Raw genomic sequence first — 22,981 nt, forward strand, 5'->3', positions numbered from 1 at the left:
TATACAGTCTGGAGGATAAGCTGTGATTTCCTCTATTATAACTGTGTTACAGGAGCCTCTAATCATCATCAGTAACGGTGTGTCCCATGTAGATGGTTTCTGTGGTGGTGATCATGTAACAGGCAGCATCTCACAGACTGAGACATTAACTACATTAACTAGAAACTGCATATATAACCCCAAGAAGATCCGAGCTGGCCAGAATTGAGATCACATGACCATCTGAAGAGAAGGAGTTTTTGATAGTAAGGAATAACTAACCGAAGTAACACTAGCGCACTTACATATACTGGGGGCCAGCTACATAATGAGTGAAAATAATTCCCAGGAGTGGCGCTACAGACAAGGGTGCGTGCCAGACAGAGCTCTGGGGTGTGAACCTGTGTTGGCAGATTACACCCAGAGGGGTTTTCAGCCTTCTGAGTGTTTCTGTTCACTGATATTGATAAGCTATAGGTAACTGAAATACAACATATATTGGAAAGTTGCAGAACATTTCATTACAGAAGGACTCAGATGTACTAACATAAAACCAGAACATCCTCTACACGCAAACAGCAGAGGCAGGCAATTATTTTAAAGAGTTGAAAATTCCTTCGTAGGGGTCAATCCAGGGCAAATCAGGGGTAAGACCCGGCCACCTAACATTTTTACAAAACTTTGCACATTTGTTCATTACTAGAATATATTAAAATCTCATTTTTCAGGCCCATGGGATCAAGAAATACAGGAACTATCTCAGGAACTATTGGGTGCAGGAAGATGTACAATGAGTCATTCTGTAATAATATGTAGATCTAGAATACCGTGATTACAATACAAGTTCAAGTAAAATTGGAACAAACATTAAAAAATTTTTTGGGGAACTGAGCCTCTCTAGAGAGAAAGCTGAAACACATTATATATATATATAAAATTCTTGACCTCTTTCTTACTAACAGTAAAATGATGCATGATTAATGATACCGGCAGGTGATAAATAAATATGATGCTGTGGGAACGGTTTGTCTTATGTTCAAAAATATGTCCTATACAGATATTACACAAATTTCACTTTTTTTTTGTAAGAATAACAATTTTGCTAAAGTGTCCCCGGGCCTGATCAGTAACACCGTAGGTGAAGAATTTTTTTTTTACTCAGAAACTAGAATGAACACCTTCCCAAAAATTTGTGGTAAAAACTTCAATATATGGGGTATATTTACAATTTGTTTTTTTAGCTTTCTCTCTGGAGTGGCTCAGTTCCAAAAAATGTTTGAAATTTTTGTTCCAATTTTACTTTAACTTGTACTGGAATTACAGTGGAAGGAAAAATGTTAGAAATCTCCATATTATTACAAAGAGAACGGCACCCGGCACATCTTTATACATCCATTAGTTTCTGAGATATGAATACTTCATGGAGACCTACAAAAAATCCCCCCACCCCCTTTGTATTACTTGACCCCATAATATATTGCGTCTGAATATTGAGATTTTGATATACATTCTAGCAATGAACAAACGTGCAAAGTTTCATAAAAATCAGAGACAGTCGGGTGATATCTCATAGTAATTTGGAGTGATTTGGCCTGGAATGACCTGTAAATGTTAATAGTACAGGCAAATATAACAGACGGATAAATATTCTGTGGTGCTGTAAAGACTTGTATCAGTTTGTTACCCCCCCCCCCCCCCCCCCCTTCCTATCAGGCTTCCCTCCTGCTTCCCCCTGCCTTGTTTAGTCATCTCTCTCAATTGACTGCTTAAATCCATCTTCAGTGAAGATGAGTTAGCTGACAGACAGACCAGGTTGCATAGAAGTCTATTGACAGGGTAGGGAGGGATAGGAAGAGGAGGAGCTGAGGAGGCAGATAGAAGCACAGACACAGATTGACACTGCTGCTGACAAGTAAGATTCACATCTACACTGCTCAGTACTGCTGTACAATGTTCTCCATGCTGAAGTTACTCCATATGTGACGACTCACTGATTGTATCTTCATGACACATTTTCCGATGCTAGTAAATACTGTAGGAGTGACAATCTGATGTCACAAACTGACAGTGAACGTGGGGGGGGGGGGCCTGACAGATGCACAGTGCCAGGAGCTGGATCTGAGAAGAAGCCGTATGTGAAAACAGACGTGAGGATCAAGAAAAGAAAAAGCGGCAATGGAATCAAATCAGTGGGGCCCCAGCTGCAAAACTATACAGCAAGCCCCCTGACTTTACGACATGACCGGTCTTTATGCTCCTCTTAGGGTATAACAGATTTTAAAATGACAGCTAGAAATGTTGCATTATGGGAGGTAAATAAAACACAAAGATTCTTATCCGTTTTATAATGCTAATGTTTGCTCTTCTGTGGTCTCCTGTCGTGTAACTTTATGTCCCCACTGGGAGTTTACACTCTAAACTTATCGCATGCTCTATTAATATTTCTGATACATTGACTACAGTCAGGATTACACAGGATAGGTGATACAAGTCTGAGCAGGAGGGGTCTAACTGCTGAGACCCTCATTGATCCCAAGAACAGGAGTCCCGTGTCCCCCTCTTCTGGTCACTGTGGGCTTACTGCACCCACCTGCAGTAATGTGGAAATTGAATGGAGCGGAGGAGCACATGTGCGGCACTGCTCCATTCATTTCAGGGTGGCTGATGGAAATAGCTGAATACAAGTTATCTCCAGCAATTCCACTGAAAATGAGAGGAGCGACGTCCCGCATGTGCAACCACCGCTGCAGTCAATATTCTCCGAACTGCGGGGGTGCAGTGAGCCTGCACTGAGGAGGAGGCACGGGACACAGGGCTCCTGCTTTCAGGATTGGCACCGATCAGACTTTTATCACCTATCCTATGGATAATCGTGGTACACTCCCTTTAAGTTTACACACCCTGCAAATGACAGAAACTGTTCATAGAATCATAGACTGGTGGAGTTGGAAGGGACCTCCAGGGTCTTCGGGTCCAACCCCCTGCTCAGGGCTGGATCACTAAATCATCCCAGACAAAACCTTGAGCTTTTCTATAGGCTGGATTCACACAAGGATTCCGAATGCAGACACTAAAGCTACTACTGGGAATATGGGTGAAACTACAACTTGGCTGACTGTGGTTGCAACCTTCTGCCCCAATTCTAGGAGTATATATCCATGTAGAACACTTGTTTCAGAAATTTCCAATCAGTTCCACTCCTCAGAATGGGGTAGTTACTGCAGCACATGCATAGATTTCTGCAAAGCCCCCTTTAGATGAATGGGACACTCACAGAGAATTCTGCCGTGTGTGAACGTACCTTAATAGAGAGCAGTGGAGCACAAGCCGCTGCTCTGACAGATACTGAGCACACTGAGAACAGGAACATTCCCAGAGAAACTCCATAAATCTTGTCAGACAAACCGTGTGTAATAAATGAGATAAAGTGTCACTATGCACAACATTATAAATGATCATCACTTGTGTGCCGCTTCATAGAAAGGTACTGACTCCTCATGCAGAGATCTGGCCGGTAGGCCATCCTTGTGGAAGTGCTCTATGGTGGATGTATATAAAATACAACCTGTGTACACAATGAGAATGGCGCACAGGTTGACCACATGGTGAAAGTGTAATCTTCAATGAACACTAGATGGCAGGAAAGAGTCAGAAATGTATCTCCGCGCCTATTTTCCCTCTCTGGACCAGTTTATTTCTCTACTGTGAAACAAGTTGTCAGTACCTTGGACGATGGAATGACAATCACTCAGGATACTTCATGTGACACCATGTGGTAACAGGCCCGGAGCTCTTCTAATTGGGAAGCCTTATACATGTCATTTGGGGCAGCAGGGTGGCTCAGTGGTTAGCACTGTTGCCTTGCAGCACTGCAGAGTTGGTTTGTTCTTCCTGTGTTTCCTCCGGTTTCCCCCCACACTCCAAAAACATACTAATATGGAGCTTAGCCTGTGAGCCCCAGTGTGGAATATAATGTGATTTACATTACTGCGTAATAAGTATGCGCTATATAAATGTGCAAAATAAATAAGGTGTCTGCAGGTTTGGGAAAACTTCATTGTTTAGATCCATGCCTGAAAACTAACACAGACCTGATACTTCTCATAGCCCAGTGCTTGCTATTATGTATCCAGTGAAGACAAGTCAACACTCTGCGACAACAGCACAAACTCCCCCCTCCCTTCCTGATTGTTACAGATGTGCATTAGCCTGGAGTCCCACAGAGGCTTGTCTAGACTGGAAACAACTGTAACAAAGCCTCAGCTGTGAGACCTATCAGACCAGTAGAAACTTGGAGAAAAAAGACAAAAGGGAAGGGAGGAAAAAGAAGGTGTTATCTGGTGAAATGTAGTCACAGTGACTTGAAAAAGAAACATAGCTGCTGCTCTCACCTGATATACATAGATATAGTGCAACTACATAGAAGCTCTTTAGAATGCACTATGGCAGACATTCAGTCACATGCAGGGGAACTACATGAGTCCTTTATTAGGGAAATGTAGCAAAAACATAAAACTACTCGTTTCAACCCAGAAACAGGGTGTTCCTCAGGTATATCCTCGAGGAAGACCCCATTCTGGGGTTGAAACACATAGTTTTATGTCTTTGCTGCATTTTCTCAATAAAGACTCACGTCTGGAGCAAATGTAGCATCACATCTGCCAGTATGTGGGGGGCAGTGCCGCTATCTGCTGGCTCTTCTGCGAACGCATTAGATTAGACCAGGTGTTCAGCCTTTGGATGAGGGCTGCTGGGCTAAAGTCACATGGGGACGATTTGTTGCAGAGATTTCTGTACCTGATACTCTGTTCTGTCCATGTAAGGGCTCTTACACACGGGCGCTAGGAGATCCGATATGGGGGCAGGAAAATACCACCCACCGGCTGAACCGTTATATGACTCCACCAAACGGACTCTACTGACTATAATTGGGCCTGGTCAGGTTCTGTCTGTCCGTCCAGCATTTTACAGGATGAAATAGCGCTGCAAGCTTTGCTATCACATGCAGTTTTATTTAACAAAACTCTGTGATGCTGATATGCAAAGGCCGTGAATAAGTCGGTTACTGCAGCCTGTGCAGAAATCTGACAACTGTGAATATAGCTTTTAGGCTTTATTCACACGGGCGTATATTGGCCGCGCTTTCATGCCCAGCCTATATACACTTACTATCTGATGCATTGGTTTACAATGCATCAGTTCAGATGGGCGTATTCCCGCGGCGTAAAAGCGCCCACCCAGCCAAGATAGCACATTCCGGTCAGGCGCTTTTACGTTGGCCAGGAAAGATATTTCAGGAACTATCTTCTTGGCTGGAGTACGGCAGCAGCTGCATACACTTCTATGGTAGCTGCCGGAAAAGGGAGGTGCGAGGGAGTTTAGCAGAGTGTCTAGCTTCCATCCCGCCCCCTTCTCTTGCAGAGAGTCGGCGAGGGTGCGGAAAGTCGGAGGCAGTTTAGCAGAGCTAAACAGTCTCCCCCCGCCTGATGGCAATCCGGACTCGGCGTATATGCGGCAGACGCTGGCCGTCTAAACAGGCGCACAAATGCCAGATTTGTACGCCCGTTCACACGATTTCTGGTTGCGCTGCGGCTGTGACACAGACGACCGAAAATCACTTCACTCATGTGAATGAGCCCTCAGTCGAAGATAGGCAAATTTGCCATTTACGTTAGAGGTTACTGTCCATTCATTTTTTTTTTCCCCCTGTGTGCACGAAGCTTAGTGCCCCCCGGAATACCAGGCTTCGGGGAGATTTCACTTCTGCAGCGCAGTACAGAGAGGCACATGCAGGGTGTTTCACTACTGTGCTGTTTATGGACAATGTAGTGCTGGTACCATTTTCCTGTTTCGAGTTATTGCCTGGTTTCCCCCTATTCACTCACTTGGTACAGGAAAGCTGGGCAGCTTGTTGATGCTATGACAGCTCATCACCCAGAATTCCCAAGAACAGACATAGCTAAGAAATGGCTGAATTAAATCTTTAAAACCTTGACAAAACACTCAAGTGATTTACATTAATTGGGAACAGTCTATTATTTTAAGGGGGTGTACTTTTTAAATAAAACTTTGATGCAGGGTAACATCTGTGTTGTGTACCCCTGGACATTGCAGGTATGAGGAGACAACTGTGAGGACACTAGAAAACACGGGAGGCCATTAACCACACCGACACCGGGTCAGCACTGGGCTAATGAATATTAAAGGTTCAGTGACATTTAAGATTTCATTACTCTGCTCTTCACATAAACTCATCCTTAAATGCACCACTGGCTTCTACATTACATTTTTTTCTCCAGTCACATTGTAGCGAAAGGGGGAGACTGCAGCAAGGCGGACCCATTACAACTGACCTGGAACCCCCAAACCATAAATCAAACCGCATGTCAAATATCTATAATGTATGTTAAAGACGACCTACAGAAGAGACAATTTTCCACCACTGCGTTCCCACCCTGAACTTATAAGTATACTTTAGTCACTTCCCTGCAATTCAGCCTCTGGTCTGCTCTTGATCAGACATGATCTTGAATGTTGAAATTTCCCCCTGCTTTCTCTTCCTCTGTGCTATACTAATAATCCCTTGATGCATCAGCACAGCATTTTATGGTTAGCTAGAGCTAATACCATCTCTGCCTGCTGGGAGGCCAATGTAATTTATCACTATCCTTTATATTCACCTAAATAAGCTTAGAGACCATAGGTATACAGTCAGTGAGGGTAAACTGTCATCATCAAGTGCTGAAGTCTGTAAGAACTGATACCCATAGACTAAGGTAAAAAGTGAGTCCCCAAAAACTCATTCATAGTTTGGTTATGCAACTGCCCAAGTGTGATATATAGAGATACTGTAGAAGTAGAAAGAATAAAAAATGGTAAGAGGCTGACACATGGAATTCCTTTAATGGAAAATGTGGGAAATGGAGGTGAGAGGTGCATTTTTTTCAGTATCATGTTAAAGGGCCACTTCGTCAAAAACACATTTTTCCATCCCTGCCCCCCTCACCTGATTTACTATGTCTCCAATATATATTGCAGTCACTTCCTTGCATGCAGCCTCCTGTCTACTGCTTATCAGACATCATCTTGATGCTGAAATTACTCCCTACTCACTTTCTGTATGCTATGTTAACTCTCTTGTTGCATCAGCACAGCATCACATGACCAGCTACAGCTTGTACCAACTCTACCTGCAGGGAAAGCACTGCCATTACCATCTGTATTCATCTAAATAAACTACAGACCATAATTATACAAGCAGGAGGATCTCCTCTATTATAACTGTGTGACAGGAGACTCTAATGATGAGCAGTAACTGTAATACCCTGTTTCCCTGAAAATAAGACATCCCCTGAAAATAAGACATAGCATGATTTTCCAGAATTTTTGAGGATGCAAAATGATTTTTCAGGCTTTTTGAGGATGCCTGAAATATAAGCCCTACTCCAAAATTAAGACCTGCTAACAGTTAATTTAAAAAGTCAATTTAAATAGTGTCCAGGCAGCTATACATGTAAAAAAGTTAAACCTTTTTGAACAAAAATTAATGTAAGACACTGTCTTATTTTCGGGGAAACACGGTAGGAGTGTCTGTTTCCCCCTATAAACAGCTTGTGTGGTAGGGCCCATCACGAGAGTTATGCTGACTACAAAAAATGACTACAAAACACATAAACCCAAGTAAATCTGAGCTGGTCAGAATTGAATAATCACATGACCCATTTGTAGAGGAAGAGGCCAGGAGTTTCAGACAAAAAGGGATAAGTAACCAAGGTAATACTAGCTGACTAACAATATATATATATATATATTATATATATATATAAAATACACACTGGAAGACTAGCTACATAATGAATTTAAAAAATCATTGAATTATCCCTTTACATGCAAAAATTCTTTCTACCCTCAGCCACCACTAGAGGGAGCTCATTGAATACACTTTTTTAACAAGTAATGTATTCAATGGGAGCTGTAGAACTCTATACACAGTGAGCTTCCCCTTAGTGGTTACTGCAGGCAACCAACATGTAATCATGTAACTGTCTGTGTTAAGGTAAGCAGGCGATTTGGAGTTCTGTATCAGTAAAAAAAAAACCTGATGTCTGAACCTCTATAAAGAAACTATGAAATTAGGGTCATATTCATACAGCCAATATTCTCACACAACTTCTGTCTGTATCTGAGACAAACACAACTAGCATGAAGAATGGACCCATTCATTTGAATGGCTTCATTCACGAGTGATTTTTCACTTAGCCGATGGTTTGAGTTTGAAAAATCGCAGCATGTCCTACTTTCATGTGAGTCTCACAGGAGAATGGGACCTGTAATGTGTGGTGTCTGATTGTCCGAATATGCCCAATACAATCTATGTACTCCCCATATACTGTTAATATTCCTCAATATACTCCCAGTCCTCTCCAAACACTGCTATATAAGAATCCCCCAATACAGTCACAGTGGCCTCAATGTACGCGCTGTACTCCCCATACATATACTAGTATCCAGCAATATACTCCCAGTACTAGCGATGAGAGAAATGTTTAAAAGTTTAGTTTAGCCAGCTCACTGGATTTCGGTTCGAACTAAACAGGAACCTTACCAATACCCCTAAACTGGTGTCTAAGAGCCCTGTATAATACTCTTAGGTCACCTTGGAGTGCATGGAAGTACTTTTTAGTTGTTTATAAGGCAAATTTGATGAAGAAAAAAATAAAGAAGAAAAGGAAGGAAATAGAAGAAGGCAAAAAGAGGGAAAGGGAAGGAGGAAAAAGGAGAAGAAAGAAAGGAAGAAAAATGGGAAAAGAATATTCTTCCTTTTTTGTCTTTCGCCTCCTTTTTCCTTCTTCCCTTTCCCTCTTATCCCTTTTTCCTCCTCCTTTTTCTTTTAGTGAGTTCGGCCAAGACGAACTACCAGCAGTCCAGGTTTGTGTCAAACAGGACTTCTAGCAAAGTTCGACCGTTTTGATTCGCTTAACACTACCCAGTACTCTTCCTACAATGTTACATTTAAACCCCCCAATATGATCCCTGTATCACCAATAGCACCCAGTACTCTACATATACTGTTATATTACTCCTCCCCAGCATTCTCCCAGCTCTCTCCATACACTGCTTCATTAGGATCCTCTAGCATAGTGCCAGTATCCTCAATGCACTCCCAGTCCTCTCCGTACAATGTTACACTAATATCCTCAGGAGACAAAAAGTTTGGTACGGAGTTTTAGCCAGTTGAAAAAAAAAGTGTTATTGCTCTCAGTAAGCGAAACCAAATAATATTCTAGCGGCTCTGATACCTTCTTACTGGCTAACAAAAATAAAAGAAATGATGTTAAACAGCAAGAGGCTACTTAGGCCTTTTCATCAAGTGTAAAACAGTTTCTCCGAAGACCTCCGTAGTCTCTTGCTGTTTAACATCATTCCTTAGAATTTTTTTTGTGTCTGCCAGTAAAAGGTATTGTATCTGCAAAAATATTATGTTGGGTTTCTCTAACTGAGAGCAACAACACTAAAGGCTCTGATCAGATTTCTGTCTAAACTTTCAGATTTTCTGTTCTGTCGTGGAACAGAAAAACGAAAATAATGGCGCGATGGATCTGTCAAATGATGGATAATAGCGGCTACCGACGGAACCCATTGATTATGGTGGCTTGTGTCATGGTGTCAGTCATTTTGCCAGAAAAAAATAGCACAGCAGGCTGCACTTTTTTTTGACAACTATGACGGAATCCTATGGAAAATCGGAGCCTGACATCGTCCGTATGCGACCAGAATCACCACCGCACTAACGTTCAGTAATACAATCCCAATAGGGTGTATTCTCTACCTCAGGGATTTAGTGGCTCTTACCATTAGATGCTGGAAAAGCCATGAGCGCATTATGTTGGTGGCATGCTTCGGGAGGACTCCACGCTTGTTTTTAGACTTTTTATCTTCCCCATCAAGCAGAGAAGTCAGTTCCAGATTGACCTGTGGGACAGCAGAGAAGCCTGAGTATGAAATGTGCTTTATATCCAGCGGATTCATAGCTCCCTGAAGAAAATAATGTAAGAATGGCTTTTTCTTAACAACTAATGCATGTCACTAGCAAAAAAAACAAAAATAAAAACAAACATAACCCCGTATGCAGAAAAGGGACCTCAGCAAGACCTTATGCAGAACACCAGTGATGCCAATCTGCATTGTACATCTTAAAGGGGGTTTCCAGACAATTTTTACTGATGATCTATCCTCAAGATACGTTACCAATAGTTGATCAGCTGGTGTCCGCCACTCGGGACCCTGACTAATCAGCTGCTTTGGCGCTTGCTGTCATTGGTAAAACACACAGGATATGGAGTGGAAGTAGATGCTCCGACCCTGTATAGTGGGCGATGTTTATAACTACAGGTGCAGCCGTCATTGACTTTAAGGAGAGCTGCACCTGCAATTAACAGCGCCGGCCACTACACAGGGGTCGGAGCATCAGCTACTGCTCCGACTCTGTGTATTTTGCCCGTGATAGCGGGCACTGGAGCAGCTGATTGGTTGGGGTCCTGAGCAACAGACCCCAGTCGATCAACTATTGATGACCTATCCTAGGGATAGGTCATCAATAAAAAATTGCCTGGAAAACCCCTTTAAAGGTTAAATCTACTTTCGGTAAAATGTCACTTCAAGTGTAATTGTCACTTTATTTATATATTTTTCCGATATGTTTAAAGGGGTTTTATCATTAGAAAAAAAATTCTATACTCACCTATTTCATTCCCGTCAGTCTCGTTACCACATCTTCTCATCTCTGAGCTTCTGCAGTGCCCCAGGTCCCCTCAACACATGCTGGCCAGCTTGTTATGAAGGCTGCATTTCCCGTATTCTCTCCCGGCTGGGTCAGTGATGGTGACATCCCTGTACTGTAGCGTTCACTGGCTAGGAAGGAATGCTGATCTATTGCCGAGACAGTGTGCATGAGCAGTCCCTGCAGTAGATCGGCAGTCCCCCTGCTGGACTGTGAAATCTGACGTAAAGTACATTGGCTGGCAGGAGGAAGACTGCCGTCAATGTATGTAACCTCACAGGAAGGAGAGGAATCAGCCAACTGGAGGTGAAGTGCCCCCCCCCTCCTGGACTGCAGGAGACACAAGAAGATCAGTGAGGTGAAGATCTGGTAAGTAGACTGACGGGGGAGGAATAGGTGAGTATAGAATTTTTTTTTTAATGACAGAACCCCTTTAACTCACTCTTCCATGGCTACCCCTTGTTTATCTAGCTGTATACCTGGGGACTGTTGCAAAGGAAAATCTATCTTTAGTTGCATACTCACAAGACACGTTCTTGCCACAAATATTATGTAATACATATTACATACTAGTATTGTAATAATGCTGGCTTTTATATGTGCTATGACTTTATTTCTATGTACTCTTGTATATTCCGATGTCCCTGGCTGGCTGTGGGCACGCTGAATCCATCCCCCTGCAAAGAACGCTACCTTGAGTGAGTGAAAGGAAGGCGAATGCAGCTTCTTCTGTGAGGGAACGGATTCAACACGCCCAAAGCTGGCCAGAGACATCAGAATATAAAAGTTGGCACAAAGAAATAAAGTTATTGCACATAGAAAAGTCAGCAATAATACAAAACTAATGTGTACACGAGTGTGCCAGGAACAGTGGAGAAGGCTGCGGGCACCCAAGGAACTGTCCCCGTTGTCAGCCGCTGCATTCAGCTATACAGCTGAAGATGGATTTTCCTCGGCTGCATTGCTGAAGAGGCTAGCAGAAACCTGTGATTTTCTATTAAAAGTGTCTTGAGTTCATTAATTAAACATATTAGAAAAAGTCTTAAAATTACCTCTTCTTTATATTTAAAAAAGAAAAGAAAAAAAATGATCTAAAAGGCCTCATTCAGATGGCCGAATGCAGGATTCACCTGAGAGTCTGTCTGAAAACTTACGCATGTGAATAGCCTCCTAGGCTCTAATGGGTGAGTGAAATACATGGATGGAAAATACGTGCGTGTAAAAGAGCCCTAATGATAGTAAATGACAGATACACTTTACAGGGGTTGTAGCAGAATTACAGGTTATTCCGTATCCACAGAATAGAGGATTCTCCCACCGATCCTGAGAATGAGGGTCTCGTGCCCCCTCAGTGATGTCACAGTGAATGAAGAGCTGGGCAAGCATGCATGGTTAGCGCTCCATTCATTTCAAATACTAGAGTGCTTCTTGCTTGGCCATCCCTGTAGTCTTCAAATTCATGGAGCGTCCATCGCTCCAATCCTTCTCGCCCTCCCAGCGGGGGAGCGTGCAATAAGCCCAGAGTGAGGAGGGGTGGGGGAGACGGGACACTCATTCTCAGAATCATTGGGGGAGTGTCAGCATTGAGACCCCACCAATCAGCAAGTTATGCCCTATGCTGTGGATAGCGGAAGATTTGTAATTCTAGTACAACCCCTTTAAGGTAAATGATGAAGCTTCTTGAATTAAGGAATTCCCCAAACGGCTTGACAAGGTTACAAAATGACTAGAAAAAATGTAATAACTGCAACATAATAGAAAGGAGCCGTTACACTGGGGGAGGTGTAGTAGGTGATTGGCTAAAGTGCAAATAGGGAAAGGGGGGTCCACAATAAACAAAAAAAAATCCATCTTCCATTACTATCTTGTATTAAACACACACACACATGCACACGAGATGCACAGACTAGACGTTGCCCTTCACAACCGGACGTGCATGTTACTGGGTGAAGCCGGACTAAAGCTGGCCACACATAAGATTAGGATTTGTGCAGAACATGGCCGATCAGTCGTCCTTTTAAACAGCTAGCCTGACTCAGAAATGCGTCACTAATAAAGCTCTGTCTCCTATCATGCGTGGATCCAAGAGCAGGGCCAATCTCTGCTATTTGCCGTCTTTCTATACCTTATTACAGACCTGTTATTCAGCCCTCCGTCTGTAGAGGGCAGCAGATGATTTCTGTCCTACGGTGTGTTGTACCTCCATACGTGGCATGGTCGGTCCGTTGGTCGTAGTGACAAGAACCATGAACACTGAGGTGTACCCTGACATTCTAGACAATAATGTGCTGCCAACAATGTGGTAATACTCTGGAATGGTCGGCCATACTTCCAACAAGACAACGCGCCTCGTCACAGATCCAACACTGTTTTGCATTGGTTTGAGAATATGGACGTTCTACGATTGGACTGACTGCACAGAGTCCCGACCTGAGCCTTACTGAACATCTTTGGGATGAACTGAAACGTTGGGTCAGTAAATATGAACATTGATCTCGACAGACATTTGCAGGATGAATGGAGGAAAATATCCACTGAAATGTATCAGATGTTAGTAGAAAGTATGCCGCAGAGAGTGTCCGATGTGAGTAGGGCCAAAGTCGACCTCGCGAGGTATTACGATATGGAAATAAATACTACTTTTGATTCTTGCTCAGGTGTCCAATTACTCTTGGTAGGATGGTGTATAAACTGCCGTTAGTGATCAAAACTACAACAACAGTGTGAACTAAGAGATGGGTAGACCCCTCCATTGTAATAATGCTCCCCTTGCCGGGAGCGATTTCATACACATTGTGTCGCTGTGCGTTGTGCTTGTTGTCTGGAGTGTGACGCTGGCAGATAATGGACGTGAGGCCGTTCCATGTTCTTTACTCTATTACTGTAAGGATTGAGTTATTGTTTCCCGTGCGCCTCGTGGGACTGTCTTTCCCGGATGCTGATGGTTTTGTCGCCGCTCTCAGACTTTATCTTCTAAGCTGCTCTTTCTTCTCAGGAAGTCAGGCTTAAAAAAGGCAGTATGCGTTGTCATGACGACTGCTTTCTAATCACCCCCAGCTCACAATAGCATCGTGGTTTCCTTGGTAACGGCGGACGGGAAGTGATGAAGGCCGGGCTGTGTGATCATGTGTGTGTGTGTATATATATATGGTCTAGATTTTGTGATGAATGGGAACTCAATGTGCAGGTCCAATCGCTAATAGATAATCCTCAGACCAACAGACAAGGCAAAGATCCAAATATCATTCACAGACAAGAACCGACTACTGATAGCGAACATCATCCTCTACTGGAAAGCTGGAGTCCAGAAAAGAAGCAGATGCCCATCAAAAAGTTATATAATGTTATACAACCCTGTATATAGCCATGATCTCCAACCTGTGGCCCTCCAAGTTTTATGACACTACAACTCCCAATATGCCCTGACACTGCGGACGATGTAAACTGCTGCAACAGCTTCTACGGCCACCAAGAGGGGCGATGGATTCCCTGAAGCTGCTCTCTTCCGGGCTCAGGTCACTCCTACCTGCGACAGACACAGTTCAGCTAAGGGTGGTTTCACATCTGCGTTGGGGGTTCCACTTTCCTGCTCTGTTTGGGGGACAGAAAAGGGGATTCCCCGCGGCCGAACGGCTCAGTCTCTGGACGGAAGCAAACAGAGCCGGATGGACCCCATTGACTATAATGGCGTCCGTCAGTTTTTCTCCCTGCTGTCCATCTTTTTGAGTGCTTTTTCTTCCGGTATTTGGAGTCAGATCTGCGGCAGAACGTCTGATCGGAGGTCCCAGCGCAGATGAGAAAATGGCCCAATAATGTTTAAAAGGAAATTGAATGTAGGGGAAGATGTACTAAGTCCGGCATTTCCAATATATGAAAAGAAGCGGACCTCGTTATAAATTAGTTGCATCTCGGCTCCTCTGTGCGCCCATGCAGAAATCTATGCCAGCTAGGAGCTGGCGTAGAGTTCTGGTACAATTGCCACAAGTTTCTGGCATAAATCATACATATATCTATCAGTTTAGGGCACCCACGCCCCCTTCCAACAAGCCCCGCCCACTTTGTAATGTCAAAAAAGTTGTAAAATTTGTTGCGCAAGTAGGAAAATTTGCAACTTTTCTACACCAGAATTCTGGCATAAAACCATTTATTTGTTAATGTCGCTAGGTATCAGCAGGAAACCCACTGAGGGGAAACAGCCATCAATAAAGCGTCTGGTGTTGAAATTTTGCAGTTTGTTTTCTAAATTTGGACAGTAATTCTGCTAATGTGGCAGTTAGTGTGATTACACCTATTAACATTTACTTATTACTATGGTAATAGGTGAAGCCATGGAGTTACATTACTGCCTGACACTGCACATATAGCGGAAGTGCTAGACTAAGGCCTCATGTCCACGGGGAAAATCAGGCCTGCCGCAGTTTCTCCATGCAGAATCCCGCAGTGGGTCCCTCCTGCCCCGCGGACATGAGGCTAAAAAGAAGAATTTGCCCACCTGTCCGGACGCTGCGGACCTGCCCTCCGTCGCGGCTGGATCTTCTTTCTTCAGCCCGGCGGATGTGCTCGGCACGCCGTCAGCGTGCCGCGCACTTACGCCAGGCACTCCATTTTCTTTTGAACTCCTGCTCTCCCGCATGCGGAGAGCAGAAATCAGGCGCGGGTGTACCATGGATCCGGACGGCTTCCATAGAAGCCTGCGGGAGCCGTCCCCGCGGGAGACCCGCACTAAAATGGAGCATGCCGCGTTTTTTTTCCCGCACACGCAATTTGCGCCTCAAGGGGAAAATGACACCCGCAGGTATTTAACTACCTGCGGGTGTCCAATGCATCCCTATGGGGCGCGGATCCGCGTGCGGGAAAAACGCTGTGGATTTTAAATCTTTATCCCGTGGACATGAGGCCTAAGTTAGTTTCACATGGGTGAGAATCTCGTTGTGAGATGCACAAAACTCGCACGAACATGAACTCTATTCTTTTGAATGAAGCCCTATACACGAGCGATGTCCTATTTTTTCACGTTCCTTGGAATGCATCTCCCATAGATTTCAATGGGGCCTTAAATACATCACAGGGCTCTTCATGCAAGTGTGATGCAACGTTTTCCATGGAAATCAATGGGAAACACGATCCTCTATCACACGCACGAGAGAATCGGAAGTGATGAAAGGCGTTTTGGCGTTGATGAGTGCGATATCAGCCTGAGTTTTTCGCGCCTCTGTGAAACTAGTCTTAAAAGGTTATTCCCAAAATTGACTTTTATCACCTATCCAATCATCTTCCATAGGAGTGCCAGAGATAGCCGAGCATTTATACTCCGTTATATCTGCAGTTGCGCACAAGCGCAACTGCAGCTCCTTACATTCGCCACCTCATTGCAGGGGGTGCAATGACAAGAATTCTGGAGCTACCACTAGGGGGTGCTCTCTGCACACGGGTTTACACTGCTCCCATTGAATACATCCTATGTTGTGAACTCCTTAAGGCCGGTTTCATGCGTCCGAGAAACTCGTGCGAGATTTGTGCGTTACGAAACATAGAAATGATCATTGCCTCGTTCCTTATCGTTCCGTGTAAACTGCGCTCATACAGTCTGTCACATTATCTAATGCAGCGAATGTGAAAGACTGAACGAAGCACTTTTGGACGAGCCAAAGATGTGTCAGTGGTGACATCCCTCGCTTGTTCAAATGAGAATCAACTTGTGTAACGGGACCCAAACTCCCATAAGTAGCTGTAAAGTCTCCAGAAGTCACAGATGTGTGTGCCTACAAGGCTGAATGCCCACGGCCGGGTTGAATTTCGGCTGCGAGATCTTGCAGCGGAATCAGACCCTGTGCCCCGCGTACCTGTGCGATGTCTTCCTCTCTGTGCTGCAGAGGTGCCGGCTGGCGCACCAACCCACATGTGCAGTGCAGAGAATGATGTGCCGTCCCAACAATGATGACGTGGATCCACTGTGTTTTCAAAATTGACATTTCGGAATCACCGCGGGATGGACGGCCTCCATTGACTGCAATGGAAGCTGTTCCGTACAAGGCCCGCACTAGAATAAAACATGCTGCGATTTTCCCTCCCATGAGCGTAAAATCGCAGTTGATTTCCTCTCATGGGCATGGAAAAGCGTTTTGCATAGCATGTCTATGGGCAGTATTTGCTGCAGGATCCGGAGGCCAATGCTCACTCCAGATCCTGCAGTGCCTAATATACCTGTGTGCATTGGGCCTAATATATACAAAACTGTGCAATGGTTTCAGGCAGGTGTGGGGGAAAAAAAGCTGCAAAGTAAAATTGTTGTTTTGAATGCAAAGTCGGCCGCACCAAATATTGATGTGATTTAGAGTTCTATTTTGTCCATTCACTTTAGATTTTGTTAATTAACAAAAATAAACTATTAACACTTCTATTTTTGAAGGCTTTCTTATTTTGCAACTTTTTTTCCACACCTGCCTAAAACGTTTGCGCAATGCTGTAAATATATATACATTGTTGCTATGGACTGACTAGACCTGAGCTGCACACTGATTGGTGGAAGGGCTGGGTATAAAAGAGAGAGCCTGTTCCTGGGCGACTGAGTAGTTTCATGCAGTGCAGCGTAAGGAGAGACTTGTGGAGCCGTATCAGCCAGACCTGCAGCACCTGAGAGAGAGATCCTCGAGTGATCAGCTCCGACCCCTCAACAGCACAAGAGAAACAGAAGCCGTACTGTGCTAGGGTCCACAACGGATCTTCTGGCAATGCCCCCATCACTAGACGCCCAAGGCCATCCGCTTTAAGTATTAAACAGAGAAAGCATCTGGACAAGAACCTTAAGAGATGCATATTCATAACGCTGCACCCTTAGATTCCCAATTCCTTAGACAGAGGGAGACCCTAGAAATCAATCTTCAGCTGAAGGAATCAAGATTATATATGACTTTATGGATAGAGACTATTTCTAAGTCAAACAGCCCTTTCCTGCTCACAAATACGAACTTGCTGAACCCACCCGCGGTTAAGTGTGTACCAGAGGTTGAAAGCATGTTTATACTTGTCTTAACACCTTAAGGACCAGGGTGTTTCGGTCCTAAAGGACCAGACACTTTTAGGGATTTTACCCATGTGGTGGTTTTCCTGCCCTATTTTTTTCTACCAGCTACCAGAATTAAATTTGCTGCATTTTTTTCCCCATGACATATAGGCCGCCTGCAGACGAGCGGAAATCCCGCCGTGGGATTTCCCGCGGGATTTCCGCCGCTGAAAGTCTGCATAGGAGTGCATTACAATACGCACTCCTATGCAGACGGCCGCGGTTTGGCCGCGGGAAATCTCGCGCGGCAAACAAACCGCGGCATGTTCTAATTTTCTGCGGGGCACACACTCACCTGGCCACCGGCTCCGGGCTGCGCATGCGCCGGCTGCGCGGCAGCCGGCACATCAAAGAGCCGGGGCCGCCAGGCGCGGGTGAGTACGCGCTCATCCCTGCAGGCTCTGGGGTCGGATCGCGCGGCGAGATTTCTCGCTGCCGGATCCGACCCGCTCGTCTGCAGGCGGCCATAGGGCGATTTTTTTTATATCTTTATTCACTGACTTTCTTCATTTTTATTAGTTTTATTAGGGGTAAAAAGGGGAAGAAAAAATTTATTTTTTCACATTTATAGTTGTTTATTTTTAAAATTAGTAAATTTACCCTAAAATAAAGTACGGAATGGGTTCCTTATTTTGTTTCAGATGTTTTGATATATAAATTGTATAGTCCTGGATTACAGGGCCAATATGGCGATGGTTTAGGTTGGTGTCAGCGATGGGTCATTTTATATATCATATATACTCGAGTATAAGCCTAGTTTTTCAGCACTTTTGTTGTGCTGAAAAAGCCCCCCTCGGCTTATACTTGAGTCAAGGAAGGGTTAAAAAAACAAAAAAAATCCCTCCATACTCACCTCCCAGCCGGCGTCTGTGTCCCCGGCGGTGGTGTGGCAAGCTGCTTGAATTCTTGTGTTCCCGGCGGCGATGTGGCAAGCTGCTGGAAATCTCTCCGCTGTCATCCCCCGCCGTCCTCTCTGCTCGGCTCTGTCATCCCCCGCCGTCAACGCTGTGATTGGATCGAGCGCCAGCCAATCACAGCCAGTGCTCGATCATTCACAGCCAATCACAAGCTGCTTTAGAATTTTCCCCGCTATCAGCTCCCTGCTTGGCTTTCAAATCCCCCGCCGTCAGCGCTGTGTAAGTAAGTGCTGTGATTGGATCGAGTGTCGGCTGTGATTGGCTGGCGCTCAATCCAATCACAGCGCTTACTTACACAGCACTGACAGAGATGACAAAGCCGAGCAGAGAGGACGGCGGGGATGACAGCGGGGAGAATTCACGCAGGTTGCTGCACAGACACAGATACTGGCTGGGAGGTGAGTATGGAGAGTTTTTTTACCTACTATACAGCTCGGCTTATACTCGAGTCAATAAGTTTTCCCAGTTGTTTGTGGTAAAACTTATTGACTCGGCTTATACTTGGGTCGGCTGATACTCGAGTATATACGGTATATATATAAAAAAAAATTTTACTTATTTTTGTAACTATTTTTTTAAACATCTATGTCCTCCATGACATCATATAAGACCTCTGGGGGAAAGTCATTCACATCGTCTTTTTTTTTTAATTTCACACTTTTCCATTGTAACTGGGGCATCCATATGAGACACAGTTACAGAGAAAAACATCCCCCTGTAGTGACAGCAGTCAGTAACTGAGCTGATCTGGGTCTGATAGGACCCTGCAGCTCTGCTGTGGCAGGGGGCACCCAGTGGTCACGTTTACACTTCCACTTTCCCTACTACATAGCGCTCATTGAGTGCTATGTAGCCTAGAAAGGAGAAGGCAAAAGCGGTTCTGCCTTCTCCTCTGGGTCCTCGGCAGTGACTAACAGCCAAATACCCAACCTGCTCTTGCTACATTGCAGGGGCTTTAGGCCTCGCTCACACAGGCTACAAAATCTCGCTACAAAACGCATATATGTGAAGCCCATGGTTTCCAATGGGTTCTTTCAGGCTACAAAACATAGTGATAAGTTTTGTAGCCCGTGTGAATAAGGCCTTAATCCCAGGTTGTATTTTTTTACTATTGGCCGGGACTAAATCCGAGGACCAGATGCCGTGAATTTACTGTGCTTGGTCCTTAAGGGGTTAAAGGAGCTTTTTAAACTTTATTCCAGATTCAGTGGATCAGTTGGTAAATCTGTGGGAAGCCTTTTTATTTACGGAGTCGCATTCTGTAGCTGTCACCTGTTTCAGAGGTGTAGTCAGGAACAGAACTGAAAGTCGCCACGAGGAACGCGGTCGAGATAGAGCCAGGAGTCAAAAACAGATCCTCGGTAAACCACTGCCGCCATGCGGACACAGAAACGCAACCACAGACTGCGCCGGCAGAGCTGCAGCCAAAAACAGAAGACATGAGCAGCAGAGGCGTATGTTTGACTAGCAAATTGGATGCAACCGTAGGCAGGAGCCACAGCCGGCACCAGGGACTCTGCAGGAATTGGGAGTGGTGAGTAACAGAACTAGTCCAAAATTAGTCACCACAAAACTGTGGGTCTAACAAAGAAATAGTGTTCACAGTCGGAGTCACACAAGTCGAAGTCTGATATTACAATATGCTCTGAGCACAGCATTGCCATAGACATACAGTTCTATCTCCTGTGATTATATGGTCAGTTGGGGAAGGATTATGTCTCTTCATGGCGATGTATTTTAGATTCTGCCTCGTGCAGTCAGACACTTTATGAATGTCTGGATGACACAGCCTATAGTTTCATTACTGTCCATAGCCTATTCCACACGGCGCTGTAGTCAGTGACTTCAGGAGACCTTGCAGACAAGATGGAGAACAATCGGAGCTTTGCACGCGTCGTTCTTTCCGGAGGTCCTGTTAAACAATACAACGTCCCGTAGATTCCATCATTGAAAAGCCTAATTTGTTGTAAACGTTACATGATTTTTTGACATGTTCCGTTCTACAGCTAAATCATCGCAAGTGTCGGCTTTGGGGCATCTCACTATGTGTTAGGTCTTTTTGTAATTGGATACAAATTAAATTCCTTGGAAGCGTAGTTAATTTCCTGCAGCTTAGCAAACAGAATCTGTAAGGTGAAAATTAAAATATGCATTGCAAACATTAATGACGCAGTGCGATAGCTCTGCATATGAACGTAGCAGATCATCTCCGAGGGATCTTTATCCCCCCAACCTCATGCAAGAAAACGTCATTCAGCTTACATGCCGGATCTAGCGTTATGTATTTATCCCTGACTCACTGATGCTTATGGGCTTATTAAAAAGGTACCGATTGTCTTCGCAGAGTTCTGTTGAGAGCCTAGATCCTACAAACAGTAGATCGGGATCCACTGGTAGACACCCGACAGATCCTGCACAGATTACAAGGCCCTGACCTGGCCATGCAATGAAGATTTCAGTTTTCTAGACAACTTGTCTTGTCCATGTAACTTGTTGTATGATGACTAGAGATGAGCGAGCATACTCACTAAGGCTAACTACTCGAGAGAGAGTAGTGCCTTATTCGAGTACCTGCCCGCTCACCTCTAAAGATTCGGCTGCCGGCACGGGTGACAGGTGAGTTGCGGCGGTGAGTGGAGAGATCTCCCCTCCGTTCCTCCCCGCTCTCCCCCGCCGCTCCCCGCCCCCTGCCGACACCCGAATCTTTGGAGACGAGTGGGCAGGTACTCGAATAAGGCACTACTCGCTCGAGTAGTTAGCCTTAGCGAGTATGCTCGCTCATCTCTAATGATGACATCATAAATTGCGATGACATATTGATGGTCTAGACTTCTGCCTGGGTTAGTGATCTGGGTTTCTACGGTCTCGTTTTGACAAGGTCCAAATCTGTTATTTGGCACAAACAATTTAACACAAATTGCATCTGACAATGACGGAATGAAGTCCAATACGTCAGATCAAATTTGTGACAGATCTGTCATGTGGCGAGTGTCTATAGTCCAATGTTTGAGGTCACGTAAAAATGTGCCTGACAGCAAAAAGTAGTCAAAATCAGACATGGGTGAGAAAAATCACTAGCGTGTGGCCGGCTTAACTTCAACTATCTCTCTTTTTTTGTTTCTGTCATGGTGGATTTACAATAGCGTTTAAATGGTACAAGTAGCGCCGCAGACTGCGTTATATGTTCAATATTGGTAACAACGGATCCGTTTCATTCCATTTGAGTTCCATCTGCAAAAACGGAACAGAATGAAGAAATGCCAAAACATTAAACACTAGTGTGAATCCAGCCTTACTGACTGACGTCCCGCTTCCTCTTCTCCCATGTGGAACTTCCTTTGTAATAAGATGTCAATATGCTGAAAATATGCAGTGTTTTTGCTCCATTTTGAAATGTGTGCAAAAAAAAACGTCAACAAAAATCATTATGTGAGAACATTTGCCAAAATTTGAATACTTTTTAAAAGGCGAGCGCCTTGTGGAAGAGGCTGTCTGCGGTCTGAACCTGGTCGCTGTTATCATGGTGCAGATGTAGGAGCCGTTCCAGCTGTGGCACACTATGCTGTTAATGTAGGGTGCCTTCACTATGTGCGTAGCGCCATTTATACACTTAGAATCAGAACAGCTGCGCTACTTAAATAGCGTGCAACACCACGGCGCGCTACATTATGGTATAGATCACCGGCTGTTATGATAACAGCTGCTATATCTGGAGATCCTTGGTAAGTTCTGTAGTACTACAGCAGATCTCCACCTCACCAAGGATCTCCACCTCACCAAGGATCTCCACCTCACTTCAGGCAAAGCTTCCTGGGAAAATGTATGCAAAATAGCTCTTCTCCTGAAAGAATAGTATCGGCTCTCTAGTGCCACCTGAGTCATGTTGGAAAGCTCTTTATACCCTTAAGGACAGGGTCTAGTTTGGCACTTATGCTTCTTGCAGTCTAATCCTCTCACTGATTGACTCCTGAACTTTCTAATAGTCTCTTTATTAGCCAAATACTGGATGATGTTAAAAAGAAACTGTAATCCTCACACATGTTATATGCAAATTACCAGTCAAGTAGGTGAAGGCACTTGGAAGAGGACTCAAGTTGGGTTTTGCCTTTGTCCCACCCAATTTGCCTTGCCTGACATCCCCGAGGACAGGAAAGTTTATTCCCAGCCCATCGGGAAACTGGCGATGCTCCTTTGACTTCAAGAGGTAATCCTCTTCCAATTGGCTTTTGGCGCAAGCAGAAT

General features: G+C 44.5%; 2 protein-coding genes across 9 annotated transcripts in view; one reads left to right on the top strand and one right to left on the bottom strand.

Annotated features, from left to right (window-relative positions):
- The window catches only part of LOC136632055 (pyruvate carboxylase, mitochondrial-like), a 217,674-nt gene that overhangs the window by 120,839 nt on the left and 73,854 nt on the right, over positions 1 to 22,981 (top strand). The gene's annotated exons all lie outside the window — the stretch shown is intronic.
- The window catches only part of PKNOX2 (PBX/knotted 1 homeobox 2), a 395,914-nt gene that overhangs the window by 6,619 nt on the left and 366,314 nt on the right, over positions 1 to 22,981 (bottom strand). For 7 of the 8 annotated variants that reach the window (XM_066606640.1, XM_066606642.1, XM_066606645.1 and 4 more), the window contains one exon: positions 9,832 to 9,951. The exons of the other annotated variant lie outside the window; for it this stretch is intronic. In XM_066606640.1, the coding sequence (XP_066462737.1) occupies positions 9,832 to 9,951 (120 nt within the window). The remainder of the gene's footprint in view (positions 1 to 9,831; positions 9,952 to 22,981) is intronic. 8 annotated transcript variants of the gene reach the window in all.

The sequence above is a fragment of the Eleutherodactylus coqui genome, chromosome 6 (genome assembly GCF_035609145.1).
Source record: "Eleutherodactylus coqui strain aEleCoq1 chromosome 6, aEleCoq1.hap1, whole genome shotgun sequence".
Taxonomy (NCBI): domain Eukaryota; kingdom Metazoa; phylum Chordata; class Amphibia; order Anura; family Eleutherodactylidae; genus Eleutherodactylus; species Eleutherodactylus coqui.